Source organism: Myxine glutinosa, chromosome 5 (genome assembly GCF_964187855.1).
Source record: "Myxine glutinosa chromosome 5, kmMyxGlut1.1, whole genome shotgun sequence".
Taxonomy (NCBI): domain Eukaryota; kingdom Metazoa; phylum Chordata; class Myxini; order Myxiniformes; family Myxinidae; genus Myxine; species Myxine glutinosa.
The window spans coordinates 173010681-173037167 of NC_136265.1; the positions used below are offsets into that span (position 1 = coordinate 173010681).

General features: G+C 46.6%; 1 protein-coding gene across 4 annotated transcripts in view; it reads left to right on the forward strand.

Annotated features, from left to right (window-relative positions):
- Window positions 1–26487, forward strand: part of LOC137426721 (synaptotagmin-14) — a 291083-nt gene that overhangs the window by 225013 nt on the left and 39583 nt on the right. For all 4 annotated transcript variants that reach the window (XM_068115533.2, XM_078779095.1, XM_068115531.2 and 1 more), the window contains one exon: window positions 25050–25238. In XM_068115533.2, the coding sequence (XP_067971634.2) occupies window positions 25050–25238 (189 nt within the window). The remainder of the gene's footprint in view (window positions 1–25049; window positions 25239–26487) is intronic.

Genomic DNA, 26487 nt, shown 5'->3' on the forward strand with positions numbered 1-26487 from the left:
CTCTGCCCGCATTGCTCAGTAATAGCATAATGAGCGGTGTCAGTGGAATGTTGATTCCGAGCCAAACCGAAGCTGGAAAATGTCTGCCAAGCTTGGCGAGGTTGGGAGTATGCCTGGCGTCTCGGAGGCCAGCCATAGCAGGGCTGCCAGTATGTTCGGCAAGACTCCCGGACACGACAGCCCCACAAGGCTGACCCTTAGCTGCTGAAAACGTGTTGCAAGTCATCATCAGATGTAACGCCCTTCCATTTATCTCCTCTGCCTTATTCCAATTCACCTCGACATATTGTCCTCAGCAGCCCATGCACGCCTTGGTAAACTGTCATGCTGAAGATAATAGCATCGCTAGATATTTATTTTGTGTTGGTAGATTCTTATTATCCAAAAGCTGCCTTAAGTTTGTGGGAATCGTATCGTCTCGACCTTTGCTTTTCAATCCCACAGCGCAAAGGGATGACGTGGTTAAATCGCTTCAAGGACGTCAGTCTTATCTGGAAGAAGTCATGTCATGAGTTACACAAAGTCGACTTTCGATGAAACACTTCACCATAACTGGGTCTTCCTTCTGTGGATGTACAGGGGAGCAATGATCAGATCATAACCATTGGACGACGACAATTTTTAAAAAAATCAAAATGACGTTAAAGTTTTTACACCAATTTGGGAAACAGTCGCTAACACAGTAAATGTCCATCCGAGGGACGAGGGTTGACACAAAGCTCATTTATGACTGTCTTGTCTTGAGTTGGTATGGGGAAGAAATTTGTGGATCCCATGTGCTACCAATCAATTACACACACGAGGGAGATGAGCTGACCTTTGACCAGACGTTCTTCTTCTTGGGCATTGAAGATTCTGAGCTGCCAAAAGCTTTATGCTTTATTTTTAAAGGAAAAAAAAAAAACTTTTTATGGAATCGACAAAAAATATAACTGACAATGAAAACATGATTTTTATATCAAAAAGCACGATGCACAAGTCTTCCACCAACATCATAGGTGTAAGGGATTTCTGGGTCGCTCCCAACAGATCGATGGACTATCTCCAGGCTGTGATGCACAAGTCTTCCACCAACATCATAGGTGTAAGGGATTTCTGGGTCGCTCCCAACAGATCGATGGACTATCTCCAGGCTGTGATGCACAAGTCTTCCACCAACATCATAGGTGTAAGGGATTTCTGGATTGCTCCCAACAGATCGATGGCCTATCTCCAGGCTGTGATGCACAAGTCTTCCACCAACATCATGGGTATAAGGGATTTCTGGATTGCTCCCAACAGATCGATGGACTATCTCCAGGCTGTGATGCACAAGTCTTCCACCAACATCATGGGTATAAGGGATTTCTGGATTGCTCCCAACAGATCGATGGACTATCTCCAGGCTATGATGCACAAGTCTTCCACCAACATCATAGGTGTAAGGGATTTCTGGGTCGCTCCCAACAGATCGATGGCCTATCTCCAGGCTGTGATGCACAAGTCTTCCACCAACATCATGGGTATAAGGGATTTCAGGATTGCTCCCAACAGATCGATGGACTATCTCCAGGCTGTGATGCACAAGTCTTCCACCAACATCATGGGGATAAGGGATTTCTGGATTGCTCCCAACAGATCGATGGACTATCTCCAGGCTGTGATGCACAAGTCTTCCACCAACATCATGGGGATAAGGGATTTCAGGATTGCTCCCAACAGATCGATGGACTATCTCCAGGCTGTGATGCACAAGTCTTCCACCAACATCATAGATGTAAGGGATTTCTAGATTGCTCCCAACAGATCGATGGACTATCTCCAGGCTGTGATGCACAAATCTTCCACCAACATCATGGGGATAAGGGATTTCAGAATTGCTCCCAACAGATCGATGGACTATCTCCAGGCTGTGATGCACAAGTCTTCCACCAACATCATGGGGATAAGGGATTTCTGGATTGCTCCCAACAGATCGATGGACTATCTCCAGGCTGTGATGCACAAGTCTTCCACCAACATCATGGGGATAAGGGATTTCAGGATTGCTCCCAACAGATCGATCGACTATCTCCAGGCTGTGATGCACAAGTCTTCCACCAACATCATAGATGTAAGGGATTTCAGGATTGCTCCCAACAGATCGATGGACTATCTCCAGGCTGTGATGCACAAATCTTCCACCAACATCATGGGGATAAGGGATTTCAGGATTGCTCCCAACAGATCGATGGACTATCTCCAGGCTGTGATGCACAAGTCTTCCACCAACATCATGGGGATAAGGGATTTCTGGATTGCTCCCAACAGATCGATGGACTATCTCCAGGCTGTGATGCACAAGTCTTCCACCAACATCATGGGGATAAGGGATTTCAGGATTGCTCCCAACAGATCGATGGACTATCTCCAGGCTGTGATGCACAAATCTTCCACCAACATCATAGATGTAAGGGATTTCTAGATTGCTCCCAACAGATCGATGGACTATCTCCAGGCTGTGATGCACAAATCTTCCACCAACATCATGGGGATAAGGGATTTCAGGATTGCTCCCAACAGATCGATGGACTATCTCCAGGCTGTGATGCACAAGTCTTCCACCAACATCATGGGGATAAGGGATTTCTGGATTGCTCCCAACAGATCGATGGACTATCTCCAGGCTGTGATGCACAAGTCTTCCACCAACATCATGGGGATAAGGGATTTCAGGATTGCTCCCAACAGATCGATGGACTATCTCCAGGCTGTGATGCACAAGTCTTCCACCAACATCATAGATGTAAGGGATTTCAGGATTGCTCCCAACAGATCGATGGACTATCTCCTGGCTGTGATGCACAAATCTTCCACCAACATCATGGGGATAAGGGATTTCAGGATTGCTCCCAACAGATCGATGGACTATCTCCAGGCTGTGATGCACAAGTCTTCCACCAACATCATGGGGATAAGGGATTTCTGGATTGCTCCCAACAGATCGATGGACTATCTCCAGGCTGTGATGCACAAGTCTTCCACCAACATCATGGGGATAAGGGATTTCAGGATTGCTCCCAACAGATCGATGGACTATCTCCAGGCTGTGATGCACAAATCTTCCACCAACATCATGGGGATAAGGGATTTCAGGATTGCTCCCAACAGATCGATGGACTATCTCCAGGCTGTGATGCACAAATCTTCCACCAACATCATGGGGATAAGGGATTTCTGGATTGCTCCCAACAGATCGATGGCCTATCTCCAGGCTGTGATGCACAAGTCTTCCACCAACATCATGGGTATAAGGGATTTCAGGATTGCTCCCAACAGATCGATGGCCTATCTCCAGGCTGTGATGCACAAATCTTCCACCAACATCATGGGTATAAGGGATATCTGGATTGCTCCCAACAGATCGATGGACTATCTCCAGGCTGTGATGCACAAGTCTTCCACCAACATCATAGATGTAAGGGATTTCAGGATTGCTCCCAACAGATCGATGGCCTATCTCCAGGCTGTGATGCACAAATCTTCCACCAACATCACGGGTATAAGGGATTTCTGGATTGCTCCCAACAGATCGATGGACTATCTCCAGGCTGTGATGCACAAGTCTTCCACCAACATCATAGATGTAAGGGATTTCAGGATTGCTCCCAACAGATCGATGGCCTATCTCCAGGCTGTGATGCACAAATCTTCCACCAACATCACGGGTATAAGGGATTTCTGGATTGCTCCCAACAGATCGATGGACTATCTCCAGGCTGTGATGCACAAATCTTCCACCAACATCATGGGGATAAGGGATTTCAGGATTGCTCCCAACCGATCGATGGACTATCTCCAGGCTGTGATGCACAAGTCTTCCACCAACATCATGGGTATAAGGGATTTCTGGATTGCTCCCAACAGATCGATGGACTATCTCCAGGCTGTGATGCACAAATCTTCCACCAACATCATGGGTATAAGGGATTTCAGGATTGCTCCCAACAGATCGATGGACTATCTCCAGGCTGTGATGCACAAATCTTCCACCAACATCATGGGTATAAGGGATTTCTGGATTGCTCCCAACAGATCGATGGACTATCTCCAGGCTGTGATGCACAAATCTTCCACCAACATCATGGGTATAAGGGATTTCAGAATTGCTCCCAACAGATCGATGGACTATCTCCAGGCTGTGATGCACAAGTCTTCCACCAACATCATAGATGTAAGGGATTTCTGGGGTCGCTTCTAGAAGATCGATCAACTGTCACCGTGCCGCGAGCCTATTTGAGCAGAACTGACCGGGTGAATCAACAACAACTGTCTTCTAAGGAGGCTTGCCATCGCAAACAAATAGCTAAATTAAAACGAACACAAACACACACACACACACACATTTTGTCGGTGTAGAGATGGACAGAGGCATCCATATTTCCTTAAATAATTGCACATGTTGTAGAGAAATATTACAAGTCTAAGAAATGTTACAACAAATAATAAAATGTTTAAAACTTCGATGCCACGAGTCTCTCCTGAAGTATGATAATCCAGATACGATGGGTGCCATGCCATGTTGAATTTTCACAGTTCAATAGCCAGCTTTAAGAGTGAAGGAACGAGCACAGTGCCCTTAATAACTTCAGGAAGTCGGGGAAGGAGGTGGGGGCGACGCTCCTTTTGGGTAGAATCGTTTAGCAAACTCTAAAATCAATTTGATAACTTACAGCGATTTGGCCTGGATTACTCGCAAGCCATTTTGATCCTCCACATATTAGTAACACCTCTTGACCACAAATAATCGAAACTAGCCGAAACCCATGGAACATCCACGGAAGGGAGGATGTGGTGTATGGATAGAGTGTACCATTATGGATGGCATAGGGGAGCGCTCATGGGATTTTCTTCTTCCGTTAAGCTCCAATTTTTTCTCTTTAAGTTAAGTCCAATCAGTCCTCTCTGCTCGAAGTGCTCAGGCCATGCCTACCCGCTCTCATACTTTTATTTCCGTTCGGTGTAGAAAGAGATTGACATATCGTTCGTCTGTTTTCAGCTCGTTATCTTTAAGCTTCCTTACGTCTCGCCACCTGCTACACCTCTCTGAGTTACGAGGATTTATGCAAAGCACCCCGAGTATCGCAACGTCACTCCATTGAACTTTATTAAAATGACGATAAAGACGTTTCCTTATATATCCTAATTTAAAATGTTCAAGGGAATAAAAAGACCATTTGGTTCACACCACCCATGTTCACACCACTGGACTGTCCAATCAGCGGATGGCTCGCTTCGCCTTCGCCCAGCAGACGCCAATACGATGGCGTCGTAAGATGGCGTCGTATCGGCAGTTAATCGGATGCTTTTGGGCCCCAACGTCGGCTAATTCAGATTTTTCGAGTATGGCTGTACGTGATAAACAAAGAGCGCGGTTTGTAGATCGTAAATCCATTAGTGCCGTGGGCATCGGGTCACTGGGTGCGGCGTAAAAGGGATAACAAAGTCGAGTCCTTACGGTATTATAATATAGATGTTAGCTTGAGTAGTTGAGCCATGATTTCTCCTCACCAAACTTCCAAAACACCTGCTTGTTCATTGTTGCGAAGTATATTTTGTGGTAGTTTGAAACACTGATGGATGGATTTCTATTCGGTTTAAGAGGCCCTGTTTTGGACTAAAACCCACCTTCGATGATTATCTTGAGTTGGTACAAGGTAGAAATTTGTGGATCCGATGTGCTACCAATCAGTTACACACATAAGGCATTTATTTGTTGTGGTGAGGATGAGGGAGTGGTAGGAGATAAAAAGATGCACACTTTCTCACAGGCAGAGAGAGGTCTCCATATACCACCATGAAACATGTTCTTAGGGTTTATGCAAAGTGGATTATCAAGCATCCCGACAAAGTCACCGGGGCCTTCTTTCCACTCCTGTAGTCCAAAAGCAGGATTTCAAGTGTTTCATTTGAACTTAAGCCAGCCCAAATTTGTAGGATGTTGCTGTTGGTATTTTGGTGACCGAGTATGTACTGTTGGTTTACCCTTCCACACCCTGCTCCATCAGTCCTGACTCTAAGTGGCGGTGTTCAGCTCTCTCTTGATGGTGATGCTCAGCTCTCTCTTGATGGTGATGCTCGGCTCTCTCTTGATGGTGATGCTCGTCTCTCTCTTGATGGTGATGCTCGGCTCTCTCTTGATGGTGATTCTCAGCTCTCTCTTGGTGGTATTCAGCTCTCTCTTGATGGTGTTCAGCTCTCTCTTGATGGTGATGCTCATTGCTCAGCTCTCTCTTGATGGTGATGCTCAGCTCTCTCTTGATGGTGATGCTCAGCTCTCACTTGATGGTGATGCTCAGCTCTCACTTGATGGTGATGCTCAGCTTTCTCTTGTTGGTGATGTACAGCTCTCTCTTGATCATGATGCTCAGCCCTCACTTGATGGTGATGCTCAGCTCTCACTTGATGGTGATGCTCAGCTTTCTCTTGTTGGTGATGTACAGCTCTCTCTTGATCATGATGCTCAGCCCTCACTTGATGGTAATGCTCAGCTCTCACTTGATGGTGAAGTACAGCTCTCACTTTATGGTGATGTTCAGCTCTCTCTTTATGGTGATGTTCAGCTCTCTCTTGATACTGATGTTCAGTAATCTATTGATGGTGATGTACAGCCCCCACTTGATGGTGATGTTCAGCTCTCTATTGATGGTGATGTTCAGCTCTATATTGATTCTGATGCACAGCTCTCACTTGATAGTGATGTACAGCTCTGTCTTGATGGTGATGCTCAGCTCTCTCTTGATGGTGATGTACAGCCCCCACTTGATGGTGATGTTCAGCTCTCTATTGATGGTGATGTTCAGCTCTCTATTGATTCTGATGCACAGCTCTCACTTGATAGTGATGTACACCTCTCTCTTGATGGTGATGTTCAGCTCTCTCTTGATGGTGATGTACAGCTCCCACTTGATGGTGATGTTCAGCTCTCTATTGATGGTGATGTTCAGCTCTCTATTGATTCTGATGCACAGCTCTCACTTGATAGTGATGTACAGCTCTGTCTTGATGGTGATGTTCAGCTCTCTTGATGGTGATTTACAACTCTCTCTTGATGGTGATGTTCAGCTCTCTCTTGATGGTGATGTTCAGCTCTCTCTTGATGGTGATGTTCAGCTCTCTCTTGATGGTGATGCTCAGCTCTCTCTTGATGGTGATTTACACCTCTCTCTTGATGGTGATGTTCAGCTCTCTCTTGATGGTGATGTTCAGCTCTCTCTTGATGGTGATGTACAGCTCTCTCTTGATGGTGATGTTCAGCTCTCTCTTGATGGTGATGTTCAGCTCTCTCTTGATGGTGATGTTCAGTAATCTACTGATGGTGATGTTCAGTCATCTATTGATGGTGATGTTCAGCTCTGTCTTTATGCTGATGTTGAGTAATCTATTTTTTTTTTTTGTGTACAAGATCGAGGCTCGTGAAAGAGCTCGTGAAAGATTAATCACACAAAAAATCAAACAGACACATAAAACATATAATAAGGGGAGCGGTAGACAAGATGGGGAGAGAGGGGGTAGCACACAAACACAACATTTGAGAGCAGGGACATCGGGAGATCTGTAGGAGGGAGAGGGCTTGGGGCAGGGAGGTGGGAGAAGTATAAAACACAGGGACATTGTAAGGACTTCCAGGAAAGAAGATGGTATTCACAAAAGTGGATCTGGGGTGAATTAGCGGGGATAGAAAAGATCAAGGTTTTGGATGGGGGAAGATAAGAGATGGTGGTGAACAGCTGTTTTATAGACCTGGAGGGAGGAGTGGGATTGAAGGGAGTGGGGGAGTTTGTTCCAGAGGTGGGAGAAAAGAGGAATGAAAGAGTGAAGGTGAGCAGAGAGTCTTGATTTTGGCAGTTTAACCATAAGAGGGTTGCAGGCAGATCCTGTGCGACCTGTAGGAATATTTGGGGGACATAGCACAGAAAGAGCTGGGGGAGCAAGGCCGGAGAGGAGTCGGTAGAAGACAGAAAGACCACCAACCTGCCTGTGGTGAGTGAGTGAAAGGCCCTCGGAGTTGGCTTAATCGTGGGAGATTCCAATGATCCTGAAAGCTTTGATTTCAACAGCGTGAAGACGAGCTAAGTGTGAGGCAGGAGCACGGCCCAGAGGGGAGAACAGTATTCCCTTGAGCTGCGGATGGAAGCCTTGTATGTGGTGAGGAGCTCAGGTGTGCCAAGGAAGGACTTCGCACGATGGAGGATGCCCAGTCGGCGACTGGCTTTGGAGGCCAGCTTGGAAATGTGGTTTTCCCAGTACAGGAAAGATCATGGCTATTGAGGGTGATGTTCAGCTCCCTCTTTATGCTGTTGTTGAGATGTTGAATACAAATCTCCAGCACTTTCCTGAACTCACATCAATATGTTTCCATCCGTTGAACTCATTGGCTTTGACCGTTATATATATATATATATATATATATATATATATATATATATATATATATATATATACAGTGGAACCTTGACTTACGAGTGCCCCAACTTACGAGTTTTTCGAGATACGAGCCGTCGCTCGGGCGGTTTATTGCTTTGAGATGCGAGCCGAGATCTGAGTTACGAGCTTTCGCCACCTGGTCACGTGGTTATCTTGCCGTGCAAGTACAGTATCTCTGCCGTATATCGCTGCATTTTTGTTTTCGCATGTTGGTTATTTTGAGTTTACGCCAGGCGCCACCAGGTGGGTTCCGGTCACGTGGTTATCTTGCCGTGCAAGTACAGTATCTCTGCCGTATATCGCTGCTGTTTTGTTTTCGCATTTTGGTTATTTTGGAAAATTTCTTAGTTTTAACCATGGGTCCTAAGAAATTGAGTGCCAAGGGCAGTAGTGAGAAGAAGAAGAGGATGATGTGCTTGGATATAAAACACGCAATCGTCGAAAAACATGAGCGAGGTGTGCGTGTTGTCGACTTGGTGAGGCGGATGTGAAGGCAGCTGAAGATTTTATTATAACTTTTGCCGAACTGATAGAAGCCGAACGATACATCCCCCAGCAAATCTTCAACTGTGACGAGACAGGGCTCTTCTGGAAAAAGATGCCGAGGAGGACGTATATAACGGCAGAGGAGAAGAGCATGCCAGGCCACAACTTGTTCAGAGTGCCGGCGATAGCTCGCCTTCTCTTTGTGGAAAACACGGTACTGAGAAGAAGAAGAGGATGATGTGCTTGGATATAAAACACGCAATCGTCGAAAAACATGAGCGAGGTGTGCGTGTTGTCGACTTGGTGAGGCGGATGTGAAGGCAGCTGAAGATTTTATTATAACTTTTGCCGAACTGATAGAAGCCGAACGATACATCCCCCAGCAAATCTTCAACTGTGACGAGACAGGGCTCTTCTGGAAAAAGATGCCGAGGAGGACGTATATAACGGCAGAGGAGAAGAGCATGCCAGGCCACAACTTGTTCAGAGTGCCGGCGATAGCTCGCCTTCTCTTTGTGGAAAACACGGTGAGATCCTTAACATCCAACAACTAATGGGACGCAAATGGGGCGCCCAGTTTAGCGGTACACACATTGATGAATCACCCTGCCTGTGATTCACCCATGACAGGTTATAGCTGGGTCGGGATTCAAACCCAGGCTGGACAGTTTAGAGTCAAGTGTGCGTACCTCCAGTCCAGGCCATCCTGCCAACTTGTATGCTGCATACAGGTGAAATATAAAGCGCGAGATATTTTTATATATACTGTATATTTAAAAAAAAATTGGTGTGGTTTTTGGCGGGCTGGAACGGATTAATAGCATTTCAATGCATTTTAATGGGGAAATTTAATTTGAGAAACGAGCAAATTGAGTTCCGAGCTCGGTCACAGAACGAATTAAACTCGTAAGTCAAGGATTCACTGTATATATATATATATATATATATATATATATATATATATATATATATATATATATATATATATATATATATATATATATATATATATATATATATATATATAATTTAAGAAACAGGAAGTAAATTCCTGCGTGGGGCTGGTGTGAAAAAATTCTGACTCAACCCGGGACTCTAACCCAGGAACCTCATCACTTACGCGGTGACAGCCCACTGAGCTATTGAGTCTCCGGGATATCCTCAGAAATTTCTCACTAACACTGCGAGCTTTATAATGGCCGATGTCTTACGTGCCTGCTAGACAGACCCCGGATGCAAGTGTATGTATGTGTATGTAAGTGTGTGCAAGTGCATTGAAGATGAACTCATTTATATATATATATATAACCACCTTTAGGTATACATATATATACATATATACATATATATACATACCATATATATATATATATATATATATATATATATATATATATATATATATATATATATATATATATATATATATATATATATATATATATAATATTGTTATGAATTTGGTAGAGCAACATCTAGAGCTAGGTAGATCTGAATAGGTAGGTATTCGGCTGTCGTGACAGGGACTCTACATGTAATAAGTTCTTGATGTTTAGGCGTTTGTCGGGGGAAGATGTATGATTGTGGACCTACCTGGAGGTTCGAGTGTTAAATAGTGAGGGATTAAAGGTAACGCCCCTGTGAGTCTCACCTAGTAGTCAAACCTTTGTCCATTATGGCACTGCAAACCACATAAACATTAGTTAGGTCCTTAGCGCAACATTAAATAATTCCTTTCCCTGACAATGACTTCGGAATAAATGGACAGGAAACCAGGCCAAAAACACCGCCACAATTGGCTGCCACCGTTTACACCTCCAAGGCCTACAAACCTCGCCTGGCACGTGTTATAACACAAGCACCGCGGGGTCGGGGACGGGAGAGTGGAGCATGCCGCAGAGGGCGTGACCTGGGCGAGCCGGCGAGTTGGGAGGCTATGATTGGCTGAGGAGTGCGCCAATGTGACGTCATCGGCCACCAATATTAGCGACGGTCGGACGCCATTTCGTGGCACACAGCGCACACGGCAGTTCGCAGCAGTTCGTTGCAGTTCGAGGTTCGTTCGTCGCAGTTCGTTGGCAGTTGGCACACAGCAGGAGAGTTCGTCGGAGTTGGCAGTTGGCACCGAACAGTTGGCACTTGGCTGCCACAGCACTCCCAAAAGAGAGTCGAGTCAAGTGGAGTTCGCTTGCTTTGTGCAGCTTACGTTGAACCTTTGGTGCACGGACCTTGTGGAGATCGACCTCGTGTGGAGCCGCTGGCCTGCGTCGGGCGCGTGGTGCTTGGAGCGAGGCCTTGTGGAACTTGGAGCGAGGGACCTCGTGGTGTGCGATCGGGGCTTGTGGAACTTGGAGCAAGGCCTCGTGGGTACATCAGGGCCGAAAGGAGCCGGGTGTTGGACGGCGGTCACCAAGACGACAAGGACGAGATAAGGCCGTACCCGCGAATACACTGTGCATAAACCAAAAAGACGTGTTATTTTCGTATTCACCTCCCTCGTATCGTGTTTGATATCTGTTGTGTCTGGGATCCCAATTTAGGCTTATTCGATTTATTAGTATTACCGGCGCGGGCTTTTTCACTGTCTTTACTTATAAATAATAAATCCTTATATTATTTTCTGTATATATCTGAACGCAGTTTTCCTGGGTGTTTGATTTTAGTAGATAAGGCGGCGGGCGGAGCTTTGCTGTGTCCGCCATTCCGCGCGTTTAACTTTGTGTTGAGCTTAATCCGCCATTGAGTTTTCGCCTCGGGAGTGTAAAGTCTCGCAAATCGGCCATCCGTAACTGTGGTGTTAATCACGGTTGCGTAACAAGTGGTGTCAGGAGTGTAGGATTTGAACCCGTCGGACAAATTTTTTTGTCCGCGGCGAGACATCGACACGGTCGGGCGTGCATTGCGCCCGACGTTCGAACGCAAGATTTTTATAGTCGAGGCGGAGAAATTTAATAATCAATCGGGCAAACGGAGCGCGATATCGCGTCTTCGTCAAATTTAAATGGTTTCAGGAATTATTAAAATAAATACGCGCGCGGGAAACAATCTTCCGGAAAGCGGATGTCGGAAATTGATGAGATGGAAGTACGCAGCGAGGCCTCCGTCAGCGTCGGGAGTGAGCCGGAAATAGGGGAATTAGATGTCGAGGTGAGCCTTGGAACCTCCTCCGTCCCGAGCACCAACTTATCCCCCTCCCCCACCGGGGAGTCGGGAGCAGTAGGAACGGCCCCGACAACCGACCAGATGTTGGGTCAATTGCTTCGAAAAATTGAAGGAATGGAAAAGAACAGTGAGCGAGCCAGTCGGGGAATAAATGATAAAATTGACGGGCTGGAAAATAAAATGAGTAAGGAGATGGGAGGAATGGAAAGAAAAATGGAGTCCCAGGGGAAGGAATGTAGGGAAGGAATAAAGGGAATGAGTGATCGATTGGAGGAACAAATTGAAGGGATGGAAAATAAAATGGAGTCGCAGGGGAAGGAATGGAGGGAAAGACTGAAGGACATGAGTGACCAAATTAATGGATTGAAAGGGGAATGTTTCCCACATTCTGGCCTGGTTGTTTATCGGGACCGTGTGGATGTCACAACACCCCAACCGGGGGATGAATTTGGAATTGTGCAGCACCAGGGCGGTGGTGCGGAGCAAGAGGGGGTAGAGTTTTTGGGTGTCCGTGCAATGGAGCCGGACCAGGTATTTATTGGGGATATTGATCAAAGCTTGGCGGGGCCAGGAATGATTTGTAATGATGAGGATGATTTGATCCAGCGGCTGGAGACCTGTGACAGTCCCATGGAGGTAGAGCTTGTTCAGGCCCAAAGGAGCCTGGGTGATGAGGTGAGTTGGTCCGAGGAGGTGGTTGGAATGACCGAGGGGACGCTCACTGTACACTGCTATTTGGAAACAGAGGCTCCAAAATTGGACAACCAGTTGGGGGAGTGTGTTGGCTCCGGGCTGGATTTGGATCTTGGAGGATCGGGAGATAGAGCTTCTGGAGATTTGGTCCCTGTAGGGAATTTGGATCAACTGCAGGGAGGGGCAGAACAACCGGTGGTAGAGGTTGTTCCCTGCAGCTGCGGTTTGGCAGTGGGAATGAAAATTTGTAAAATAAAATTACAATGGGAAATTGATTTGGAGCAGCCATGGTGGGGATTGGTCCCCGGGCTGCGGGATTTGGACATGGAGAGGTCATGGGTGATGGCCTCGGGCAAAAGTTGCCCCTTTCAAAATTTGGGTATGCCGGCCAGCTGGGGGGCTGTGATGGCGAGATTTGGACGTGGGGTCCAGCCTTGGGTGTCGAGGTACGACCTGGGTCCCACGGGGGGTCTGGTGGAGTGTGGCGTCCCTTGTCCGTCGGGGCGCCGTCCGAGCTGGTGGCTCGGGCCGGCAGGGTCACCGGACCCTGGTGGGGGTTAAGACCTCCAGGGAGGTCCGAGGTGGTTTCTCAAGCCTGGGATGGCAAATATTGAGGACCACTAGGGGGAGGTGTTGTGGGTCGCGCTTTGGTGGTGGCACTGCGGACGGCCAACTTGGGACTGATGTGGTGACCACCCGGGCATGCGGCCTGGCACTCTCCTCCAGGGACTCTGGGACAACCAGCATGTGGTGACCTGGCATGGTGGTTGGTCTATGGACGCGGGTCAAACCGAATGGACAGGGATGGAGATAGCCTGCCGGACAACCATTGGGGCATCTGTGGAACGTGATGGTGTGAGTGACCTTCCACAGATGCTCCGTTATGATTTATGGACTCTCGGGTTGGGAAGAGAGCCATGGGGATGTGAATCGGGAGATGTGTAACGAGCCGAGCATATGGGCCATGCTCGGCTGGCATGTGTATGGCAAAGCATCCTTCTTTGGTGAGGTTAGTAAAAGGTGACAAATGTTTGGCATGGGTAATCTGTGGGTTAGATGGAAATTTAAGGGTGGATTTTGAAATGCCATGGTGGACACTGTACAGTGACGCCATTATTGATCCAGGTGTGTAGACCAAAGTGTTGGAGGCTGTGATGAAATTAATAGGGTAGCAAGACACAGCTTTCAACTGGTTGCGGGGGCAACTGTGCTGATATTTGGGACGCGGGATGATGGGGATGTAGTTGTGTAGCCTGAGGGTCAACGTGGTGCTGTGCGTGTCCGAGGTGTGTGGACCATGTCTTCTGGGTGGGTCTCCTGGTGGAGCATGGCTGTTGACTGGACCTTGGTGTGGTCAAGTGTGGGTGAGCACTGGGGGGGCTGCAGTTCTGTAGTCGGACTGGGGGATGATGGGGAGGTGCAGGGGACGTGGCTGTAGGGATGCCACGCACTGCGACCGTGCCCCCCAGGGCCGAGGTTGTGTGTGCGGTAGTGTGTGTTGTGGCAGCAAGTGCTCACCACATTGGCCAGCTGGGGCTGCTGCAGCTGTGTTCCTCGCAGGGGGGGCCGAAGGATGGATGGTGGGTCGCGCCCTTATGGACACTCATGGGCCATGTTGGCGTTTTGACTGCTCACCTTGTCCCGGTGACCCTTGCACGGTAGGGGTGCAGAGCTGTCGTGGCCACAGGTAGTTGTGTAGTGATGATCACCGTTGGATGCGGATCCACATACCTGCCAGTGTAGTGGGGACAAAAGAGAAATTTGGAAGTATTTGGTAGGCCCAATGTGAAATTTTGGGAATTGTATGGGTGGATTGCACTTTGGACCTGACCAACCTGCAACTACCTGCACTTGAGGTGAGTGTTTTGAGGAGTACTGTCCCAGGCTTCAGGACTTGCTTTGGAAATTGGGGACATGTAAAATGGAGTTGGGAGGCGGGTGAGAGTGATGACATGGCCGGTGAGGGGATGGAATGGGAGCCACACAGTCTTGTGGGTGGCGTATGTTTTTGTGTTGTGGTTATGTGTTTTGATGTGGTCGTGAGAGTGGAACCTGGAGAGTGAGTGATGATTATTGGAGATAATGAGGGGCGATACTTGTGCTTTTGGAAATGTGCTTTTGGAAATGTGTGATGGTTTAAATGTGAACTGGGGGATTTCACATGTGGCAGGCCATGGCAAGCCTTGTAACACCTTTTACACCAAGAATTGTACTGAATTGTGCTGAGTTGTGTGGAGAATTGAATGGCAGCGGGGGAGGAAGTGTGTTTTGGGGTCTTGTGGGTGGGGAAGGTGTGTGTGTCCGCAGGTACAGAGCAAGCTCTGAGGAGCGATGCCTGCGGGCCCCCCTCTGCGGCAATTAACCCTGACAGCCAGTGGTAACTGGAAATTGGAGCTCGTCGGTGGAGGGTCTGGTTGGGCGCCGCGGGGTGAGGAAGTCCCCCGGTGACCCGTGTTGCTGCGCGGAAGCAGGAGGCAAAGGAGCCTGGTGTGTGTGGAGACCCTCACCGGCGAGGTAACGGCGGAAAGGGGCTGTTGGGCTGTCACGGGGCCAAGAGGTAAAGGGGGGGGGGGCAATGAACTTGTAAGTCGGTTGACTTGTTTTTGGGACTGCGGGCACCACAGCCTGATGCGCCCCCACCATCTTTTTGTGCGGTACCTCCCCGCTGCCTAGTTGAGGAATGCACACACACGTGAATGACATCAATGCCATGGTCCTGCAGGGGGTGTATTGAAATAAGTGCTTTGTTGATTTTTGAAATGCCTTGATGACCTATGGAATGAGAATGAGTGGTTAAGGGGTCTGTGTTGCATGAATGTGGGCGAAATCCACCGAGCCGTGTCACTCACCTGTAACATCTGGACAGGGCCCGTGGAAATTTAGGGGGATGCATTGGGGATGGCCCCGCAGGTAAGGTTGAGTCTTGTGGCATCCACCGGGGGACGCGGTCTGTAGACCGGGGTATGTACAAAGGTTAGAGTTTTGAGTTTGGAAAGATGGTTAAGTTTTGTGGTTAAGTTAGTGTGGTGTGTTGTTTGTTTCCTCCCTCCACAGGAACAACGAAGAAAATGTACATACTTGCATGATGGTTAAGGGGTTCAGCATGTTAAGGAAGTGTAGGTAGGTAGTCCGACTCACTTCCCACAGCCCTTCCTGATTTATTTCATAGGTTAATTAAGTGTGTGACAGTAAGTGTTAAGGCTGGAATGGTAGAGCCTGCGGTGAACCTTGCAGGAGCTACGGTTCCAGGGGGGGGCTGTGTTATGAATTTGGTAGAGCAACATCTAGAGCTAGGTAGATCTGAATAGGTAGGTATTCGGCTGTCGTGACAGGGACTCTACATGTAATAAGTTCTTGATGTTTAGGCGTTTGTCGGGGGAAGATGTATGATTGTGGACCTACCTGGAGGTTCGAGTGTTAAATAGTGAGGGATTAAAGGTAACGCCCCTGTGAGTCTCACCTAGTAGTCAAACCTTTGTCCATTATGGCACTGCAAACCACATAAACATTAGTTAGGTCCTTAGCGCAACATTAAATAATTCCTTTCCCTGACAATGACTTCGGAATAAATGGACAGGAAACCAGGCCAAAAACACCGCCACAATTGGCCGCCACCGTTTACACCTCCAAGGCCTACAAACCTCGCCTGGCACGTGTTATAACACAAGCACCGCGGGGTCGGGGACGGGAGAGTGGAGCATGCCGCAGAGGGCGTGACCTGGGCGAGCCGGCGAGTTGGGAGGCTATGATTGGCTGAGGAGTGCGCCAATGTGACGTCATCGGCCACCAATATTAGCGACGGTCGGACGCCATTTCGTAGCGCACACGGCAGTTCGCAGCAGTTCGTTGCAGTTCGAGGTTCGTTCGTCGCAGTTCGTTGGCAGTTGGCACACAGCAGGAGAGTTCGTCGGAGTTGGCAGTTGGCACCGAACAGTTGGCACTTGGCTGCCAGCACTCCCAAAAGAGAGTCGAGTCAAGTGGAGTTCGCTTGCTTTGTGCAGCTTACGTTGAACCTTTGGTGCACGGACCTTGTGGAGATCGACCTCGTGTGGAGCCGCTGGCCTGCGTCGGGCGCGTGGTGCTTGGAGCGAGGCCTTGTGGAACTTGGAGCGAGGGACCTCGTGGTGTGCGATCGGGGCTTGTGGAACTTGGAGCGAGGCCTCGTGGGTACATCGGGGCCGAAAGGAGCCGGGTGTTGGACGGCGGTCACCAAGACGACAAGGACGAGATAAGGCCGTACCCGCGAATACACTGTGCATAAACCAAAAAGACGTGTTATTTTCGTATTCACCTCCCTCGTATCGTGTTTGATATCTGTTGTGTCTGGGATCCCAATTTAGGCTTATTCGATTTATTAGTATTACCGGCGCGGGCTTTTTCACTGTCTTTACTTATAAATAATAAATCCTTATATTATTTTCTGTATATATCTGAACGCAGTTTTCCTGGGTGTTTGATTTTAGTAGATAAGGCGGCGGGCGGAGCTTTGCTGTGTCCGCCATTCCGCGCGTTTAACTTTGTGTTGAGCTTGAATCCGCCATTGAGTTTTCGCCTCGGGAGTTAAAGTCTCGCAAATCGGCCATCCGTAACTGTGGTGTTAATCACGGTTGCGTAACAATATATATATATATATATATATATATATATATATATATATATATATAATATATATATATATATATACATATATATATACATATATACATATATATATATATATATACATATATATATATATATATACATATATATATATATATATATATATATATATATATATATATATATATATATATATATATATATATATATATATATACATATATATACATATATATATAGTCAAAAAACATTGACTGCGTCACATTTGTCCTTCGGAGCACAACTTGACAATAAATGAATGAATGATCGTTTTAAGGCCATTTTCCCCGCTAGAGCGGGGGTTAGCCTTGCGGGCCCCATGACAATCATGGTTCCCCTGTTTGAGGCAATGTTTTTATGGCCGGATGCCCTTCCAGATGCCAACCCTTGGTCACGCTCTTACGATGCACAGGGATACAGTGTGCCTATTCTGAATCGGGGTACACACCGTGATCATTCATCCCAGCAAGCTGGTACTCAATTTGCCGACCTCCGAAGGATGACATGCTGAATCAACCCCCCTGGCGTTAATTCAGCCATCGACCGGATTCGAACCCAGGATTCTAGGATCCCAAGCCGGCACCCTAACCGCTAAGCCACAACTTGACACATGCTGCATATTATATACACACATTATACTTTACATGTTGTACTGTGTATTATATGCACACGTATTATGACATGTTATGCAATTATACACACACACACACATACACACATACACACATACACACACACATTATCATTACAATACATGCACATTGACTTTCAGAGGTGGATACTTTGAGACCTGGTCGGTCTCCAGTCCATTTCTTCAAGCCCACCCATATGTGGAGATAGCCGTCAACAACAACAACGTCAAAAACATTGCCTCAAACAGGGAACCATGATTGTCATGGGGCCCGCAAGGCTAACCCCCGCTCTAGCGGGGAAAATGGCCTTAAATCGATCATTCATTCATTCATTCAACAGCAAAATCACGCATGCACACACATATACGGTTACGTGTTACCTCCCCAAACTCCGGTTACGGTGCCCCTCAGAATCTCGAGCGAGAAAACGGCAGAAAGATTTATTATTTTGAGTGTTCTAATAAACCATGGTGTTACGGTCTGTGACCTTTCTTTCCTCCTTCCCCCCTCCCACCCCCCCCTTTTAGTTCGACCAAGTGGTTTGGTCCACTGGTATAAAACCTATGATTGACTGTGGGGCAGGGGAGGGGCCAGGAAGGTGATTCAGAGGAGAGAGTGGCCATTTTGGAAGAGGCCTCATGGTGGAGTGCCTTTTCATGTGCTTGTAGAGTTGTCAGTGGAAATATCTCCACCTGAAGGTTGTGTCGGATCAACCCCTGCGGCCACCTCTTTACCTGAAGATTGACTTGTGCCGGATCAACCCCTGCGGCCACCTCAGTACCTGAAGGTTGATTTGTGCCGGATCAACCCCTGCGGCCACCTCGGTACCTGAAGGTTGACTTGTGCCGGATCAACCCCTGTGGCCACCTCTGTACCTGACGGTTGACTTGGATTAAACTCTTGCTACCGCTGGATCTTCACTGGGGCCTACTGCTGGGCCTGCACTGGGGCCTACTGCTGGGCCTGCATTGGGGCCTACTGCTGGGCCGGCATTGGGGCCTACTCTTGGACCTGCCTACTCCTACCCTCTCGTGCTGGCCTACTCTGGTTTTTCCCTCTCTTCTCCCGTCTTTGTTTTATGTGTAGGAATAGATTTTGAGTGTGATAACCCATAAATAAAGCCGGTGTGATTGAAGGCTTGGCTTGGTGTGCTTCAGGCCGTAACAATGGTAAAACCACACCAATGCAATTGTGCAGAACAAAACAAGTAATTGTATTAAGAACTCTGACATACACAATAATAACACTCTTAAAGAAAGTACAATGAAAATATCACTAACATCAGATGAACAATACATATGATGGTACCATCATTCCCCAATGCTCTCGAAGCAATAAACTCACGATACGCCAAACGTGAGTGGAATGTAACATTCTCCAAAGTCTGTGCACAAATCCCCACGTGGGGTGAAGGTTGAAGTCGTGCAGAACGACGAGAACAGGCAGGTATCGGCACGGCGGCGGACGAGGAGTTACGAGGTGAGAGGTCGATACGGGAATTGAGCCGATATAGGAACCAATGGCAATCCACACGATGTCGATATGGTAAGTTTTATTTATTACTGGCCGAAAGCACCCGGCGTTGCCCGGGTTCTTTTTGAATGAATTTACTACTATAATTCAGCTTTTACTACTATAACTCGCGGCCGTAGAAGATTGACTACTATAATTCAGCTCAGCTTTTAATTGCGAAATGGGCCCAGCCCGGCCGAGGCGGCATCCACCAGCCTTGTCATCTAGCCTATAACCTTTCCGGGCCCGTCCCGACATTTTTAGTTCTTCTTGAATGAATTTACTACTATAATTCAGCTTTTACCCACGGCCGTAGAAGATTGACTACTATATTTCAGCTCAGCTTTTAATTGCGAAATGGGCCCAGCCCAGCCGGAGTGGCCTCGACCGGGCCTCGCCACCTAGCCTATAACCTTCCTGGGGTCCGTCCCGACATTTTTTGTTTCAGATGTTTCCTCCTATCTTTCACCATTCAGGAGATTAGCGTGTGCAGACAAACAAACAAACAAAAACTTTCTTTTATGCAGTGCGTATCAAAAAAAAGGTAATCCGAATTCAAGGGGTTAATATGCAAAGGTTATTTAGTTTGACAATTTACATGTGGTTTACCAATTATGAGGAGATCCTCAGCTTTCCATTGATGCCTTTCATGCATCATGGCTGACACACATGACCGAATACATTTTCATTGAAAATGACAAGTTCAAATCACATTTTTACAAGTTTGGCTAATCGGTGCAAGACAGTTTGAAATGGACACATTACTTGTCGACTGCCAAGTTGATTATGTAAAATTGTTAAGCTGGTCTGGTAATCGCCGGTTGCGCCATCCTTTGTTTAAGATGGGTATTTAAGATGGGCCTACAGTGTATGGGTTTAGAGACAGTCCGAGTCATTGAAAAGATGGTTCAACTTACGACTGAACAGTGGACCTTCGTGGTTACAACCTTTCACCAAACTGGAAGTTTGCAGCGAACTCGTGATGCGTTCAGGGAACGTTTCCCAGAACGGGAGCCTCCAGCAGCCAAAACCATCTGGGCGAATGTTAGAAAATACCAAGAGCATGGCACTAGCCTCAACCGCAACAAGGGGAATTCTGGTAGGAGGCACACTGGGCGATCGGAAATGAACATTGCAGCAGTAAGGCAGTAAGTTTTGGAGCATCCTAGGGATACCAGCGCAAGACGAAACGGGACGGGATTTCCTTCGGCAACATTCAACCGAATCACAAGACTGGACCTCCACCAACATCCATATCGGATTCACATCCGGCATCAACTTACGCCAGGGGATTTTGCCAGGAGGCTGGTGCTTGCCGGATGGTTGATAGCACGTTGCGAAGCAGATGTCAATTTCCTGCGGTATCTCGTTATCGGTGACGAAGCTGCTTTCGCCATGGACGGCAAGGTCAATACCCATAATGTTCTTGAATATGCACCGACAGGACAACCCCCGGAATTTAATTTTTACACCAACATGAATCGACAAAAGTGGACTGTTTGGTGAGGACTTTGTGGAAGTGGTCAGGTGATCGGACCATTTTTCTTTCAAAGGAATGTCAATGGTAACAGGTATCTGCAGATGATCAATGATGAAGTTTTACCGCAGCTGGAGGAGAACTTTGAGCGACAGGTTCGTGGTGTCTTCAGATATCTCTGGTGGGCCCAAGACGGCGCCCCAGCACATCGTCTTATCGCTGTCCGAGATCGACTGAAGGAACTCTTTGGAGACTGAGTCATTGCCCTCAACCATGCAGTGGAATGGCCGCCAAGATCACTTGACCTCACACCATGTGATTATTTCCTTTGGGGACATTTAAAGAAGAAGGTGTTCGTAACCCCTCCCCGTGATCTTGACGAATTGCAGGGCCGTATTCGACACGAAGTGGATGCTTTGCGCAATGACCCGGCTGTGGTGAGACGAGCAGTTCAGGGCATGCTCCGCCGCTGTGAGCTTTGTGTTGAAAGGGGAGGTGGGCATGTTGAAGGTGTGGGTGCATAAAGGCCAATCATTCCTGAGAAAAGTTCACATCTGACGTTCATTTTGCACCAATTATCCTGACTTGCATCGATTAGCCAAACTTGTAAAAATGCGATTTGAACTTTTCATTTTCAATGAACATGTACTCTGTCATGTGTGATAGCAATGATGCATGGAAGGTATCAATGGAAAGCTGAGGATCTCATCTTAATTAGTAAACCACAACTCATTCACAACCAATATCAAAAAAGTCCGCTCGCCGCCTTGATGCGATTCACGGCTATATCTCTCTCATGGCCGTCTCCTCCTCTCTCTCCTATCTCCTCCTCTCTCACATCTTATCTTCCGGTTTATTTGCCGCATTTTCCTTTTTCCTTCACAAACATTTATTTTTACCTTTCACTAAAGTCATCTCTATTTCACACAACAAAAATCTTAACAACAATATTACCTGAAACAAAAAATCCTACAAGTATATAATAACAAAGGCGGAAGTGACGAATCCGTAACACATACACACATATAGGTGTACACAAACACATATATTCATGCACACACACACACACACACACACACACACACACACACACACACACACACACGAAGGTGAATGCTTTGAGACCTGGGACTGGGAGGGCTCCGTTCCACCTTCTGAAATCCGCATATGGAGATAACAACAAACGACACACACACACACACACACACACACACACACACACACACACACACACACACACACACACACACACACACACACACTACCACTACCACAATATATGCAGTTCTCTCCCTATATTATATACACACACATATACACTACATGGCCAAAAGTATGTGGACACCCATTCTACTTAGTGGATTCTGCTATTTCAGCCACACCCATTGCTGACAGGTGTATACAATCAAGCACACAGCCATGCAATCTCCATTGACAAACATTGGCAGTAGAATGGGCCATACTGAAGAGCTCAGTGACTTTCGACGTGGCACCGTCATTGGATGCCACCGTTCCAACAAGTCAGTTCAGTCAAATTTCTGCCCTGCTAGAGCTGCCTCGGTCAACTGTAAGTGCTGTTATTGTGAGGTGGAAACGTCTAGGAGCAACAACAGCTCAGCCGTGAAGCGGTAGGACACACGAGCTTACAGAACAGGACTGCCGAGTGCTGAAGCGCGTAAAGATCGTCTGCCCTCGGTTGCAACATTAACCACCGAGTTCCAAACTGCCTCTGGAAGCAACGTCAGCACAACAACTGTTCATCGGGAGCTTCATGAATTGGGTTTCCATGGCCGAGCAGCCGCACACAAGCCTAAGCTCACCATGGCCAACGCCAAGCGTCGGCTGGAGTGGTGTAAAGCTTGCCGCCATTGGACTCTGGAACAGTGGAAACGCGTACTCTGGAGTGATGAACCACGCTTCCCCATCAGACAGTCCGACAGACAAATCTGGGTTTGGCAGATGCCAGGAGAACGCTACCTGCCTGAATGCATCGTGCCAACTGTAAAGTTTGGTGGAGGAGGAATAATGATCTGGGGTTGTTTTTCATGGTTCGGGCTAGGCCCCTTCCTTCCAATGAAGGGAAGTCTTAACGCCACAGCATACAATGACATTCTAGATGATTGCGTGCTTCCAACTTTGTGGCAACAGTTTTGGGAAGGCCCTTTCCTGTTTCAGCATGACAATGCCCCCATGCACAAAGCGCAGTCCATACAGAAATGGTTTGTCGAGATTGGTGTGGAAGAACTTGACTGGCCTGCACAGAGCCCTGACCTCAACCCCATCAAACACCTTTGGGATGAATTGTAACGCTGACTGCAAGCCAGGCCTAATCGCCCAACATCAGTGCCCGACCTCACAAATGCTCTTGTGGCTGAATGGAAGCAAATCCCCGCAGCAATGTTCCAACATTTAGTCATCTAGTGGAAAGCCTTCCCAGAAGAGTGGAGCCTGTTATTGCAGCAAAGGTGGGACCAACTCCATATTAATGCCCATGATTTTGGAATGAGATGTTCGTCGAGCACATACGGGTGTGATGGTCGGGTGTCCACATACTTTTGACCATGTAGTGTGTATATATATATATATATATATATAGATGCAAACAAGAAAACAAACACGACATAATGACAATAACACCGAAGCTTTTTGTGCTGAACTTTTCAAGGCAATTCACAGCAAAGAGACAAGAAGAGATGAGAACAAATGCATTTATAAGCATGTCTAAGTAACTGCGACACGGATTGGTTCTTTCAGTCATGACGTCATTTCTTGTTCTGAACGCCCAACCAATGGATGCTTTACACCTCCGTTTTTAACGGATGCTTTTACGGTTTTTAAAGTACATATTCATTTACGGATGCTTTCCGACGGTTCTTTGATTTTTTTTTCGCAGTGTACCGGCTTTGATGTCCGTCGGCACTTTTTATATCACTCGGAAGGTACCGAACATTAATGTAAGTCAGTCGGTCAGTGGTTAGAATGAGCTTTATAATGTCAGTCAGTGGTCTATTAAGAAAATGGGGCTGGCAAGATTGTCTGGAGGTCTGCACACTCACCTCTAAGCTGTCTAGCCTGGATTTGAATCCCGACCCAGCTATAAACTGTCATCCTGGTGTTTCATAGGCAGGGTGATTCATCAATGTGTACCGTCCCTCGGATGGACATTCAACTGTATGGATGGAGTATGGAACATCTTGGATCTCAGATGAAGAAAACAGAAGGCATGATGTCCAACCACTGAAATTGTCACGTGGCTCAGGTCTGATGTTTCAATCACAGACTGGTTTTCAGCTGGAACTATGTTGAAGACCACTTTGTGTTCTAAACATTTCGGGTCTGCGCCACCTCGCAAATTCATTGATTAGATGTGTTTTCTGTGTTTCCCAACTACACCAACACCTAGTTCAATACAGGCAGTTTAAAATCCCATCCCTTCACCAGAATAGCCTGATCTGTGATGTCTGAATGTTTGTCAGATTTGCTCCTCCTGGGAGGCCATGTAATAGTGGAATGAAACGTATGAACTCTGAACAATATTGCACTGCTGTGGATGGTTAAAGGAAGACACTTTTTAATTCCATCTGATGATTCATACAGAGTATTATAAATTAATTTGGTGGAATGTTAAGACAGAAGGTAGCACAAACACTCATAAGCTGAGTTGCCTGGCTCCTGTAAGTCTCATTGCAGAGTCAATATGATCCGATCATCATCAATGACCTCTTAGTGCTGCGTGCAGCATGCCAACCTTCAGGGGAGACTTAAAGTCAGATGTAAAGTCTGCAATGATGTACAAATGAAAGATACCCATAGATATCACTTACAGTGCCATGCTGAAGCCAATTCTCTCAAGGGTTTCAATAAAATCCATTTCAGTTGATGCAACACGAGCAATTGGTACTGTGCTGGAAAGCATTTCCCTGTATCATTATTTAATATGATTCACCAAATCCATGAGTGGGGTTTCTAACACCATGCTTGTTTTCCTTTGATTTCCGCAGGAGGGTTCTGCACAATGTTCATTGTCTAAGCCGCCCCTGGTAGGTCAAGAGGCGGCGTCCGCTGTGAGCTCGTGTGGCACTCTCATTGTACAGATGGATTTCTGCAAGAGGACACAAAAGGTGTCAGTTCTCCTCGAAAAAGTCGTGAACCTTCTTCCGCGAGAGCGCACTGGAGCTACCGCCTGGCAGGTGGGGCAATGGTGCACCTATGTTGTTGTGTACCTATGTATACATTTACCTCTAGTTTTGGTGATACAGTAAAAATGGAAATGTACACAATTTTGAACTAGGATGGTCTAAACTAGATTTCAGCTCGACGTGGCAGCTACAGATCCTAACCATGTCTCGCTTGGGTCTATAGTCACGTGAAAAAGTAAGTACACCCCATGTAAAGTTTTGACTTTTTCAACATATTTCAACATACAGCTATTTGATCTTCATTTCAACAATATTGATTGATAAAGGTAATATAATATAACAAATATCATGAAACATTTACATTTTGTAGTCCATTGTAGAATTTAAATAAACATAAATGCAAATTTTGCATGTGGAAAAAGTAAGTACACCCCTACATTTATCACTACTTCAAATACCTAAAATTAGAATCAGGTGCACCAGCTCAGGTGCAAATGATTAGAACATCGTTAGAGAGGATCTTGGAGGAACCTGTCATATTTAAACCTCAGACATTTCGTTTGGTTTGCTCTTTGTTGTTGAAGTGTGCGGTGTCACCATGCCGAGATCAAAAGAGCTATCTGAGGCCTTCAGAAAGAAGGTTATAGATGCCTACGAGTCTGGGAAGGGATTTAAAAAGATCTCCAAACAATTTGAAATCAATCATTCGACTGTCCGGAAGATCATCTACAAGTGGAGAAGATTCCAAACAACTGCCAACTTGTTCAGGCCAGGCCGCCCCAGCAAGTTCAGCCCGAGAGCAGACCTCAAGATGCTGAAAGAAGTCTCAAAGAACCCCAGAATGTCATCACGGGACCTACAGGTAGCTCTTGCCACTGTTGATGTCAAAGTGCACAAGTCTACCATTAGAAAGAGGCTGCACAAATTTGATCTATACACAAAGAATTAAGTTAAGCACCCCTACACAACGAATTAAGGTAAGCACCCCCTAATATATATTCTTTGTGTATATGTATACATTGGCATATATTCTAAGGTATGTGAGATCAAATAATGATTGGTATGACATTAGCAATTATCCATTGATGAAATTGAGTGATCAAAGTGAAAAAAAGTGATTGGTTGAGTCAGTGATCCGATCACGTGGGTCCTACACACGTTATTGACGCAAAGATCGCTAGAGGTCTTCTCAGAACAATGACTGTACGTTAGAAAACATAAACGTCATCCACACTGTCCGTGTTGGACCTATAGCTCCATACCTAAATTGAGGTGAAAATATGCCTAAAATTCCCAAAAA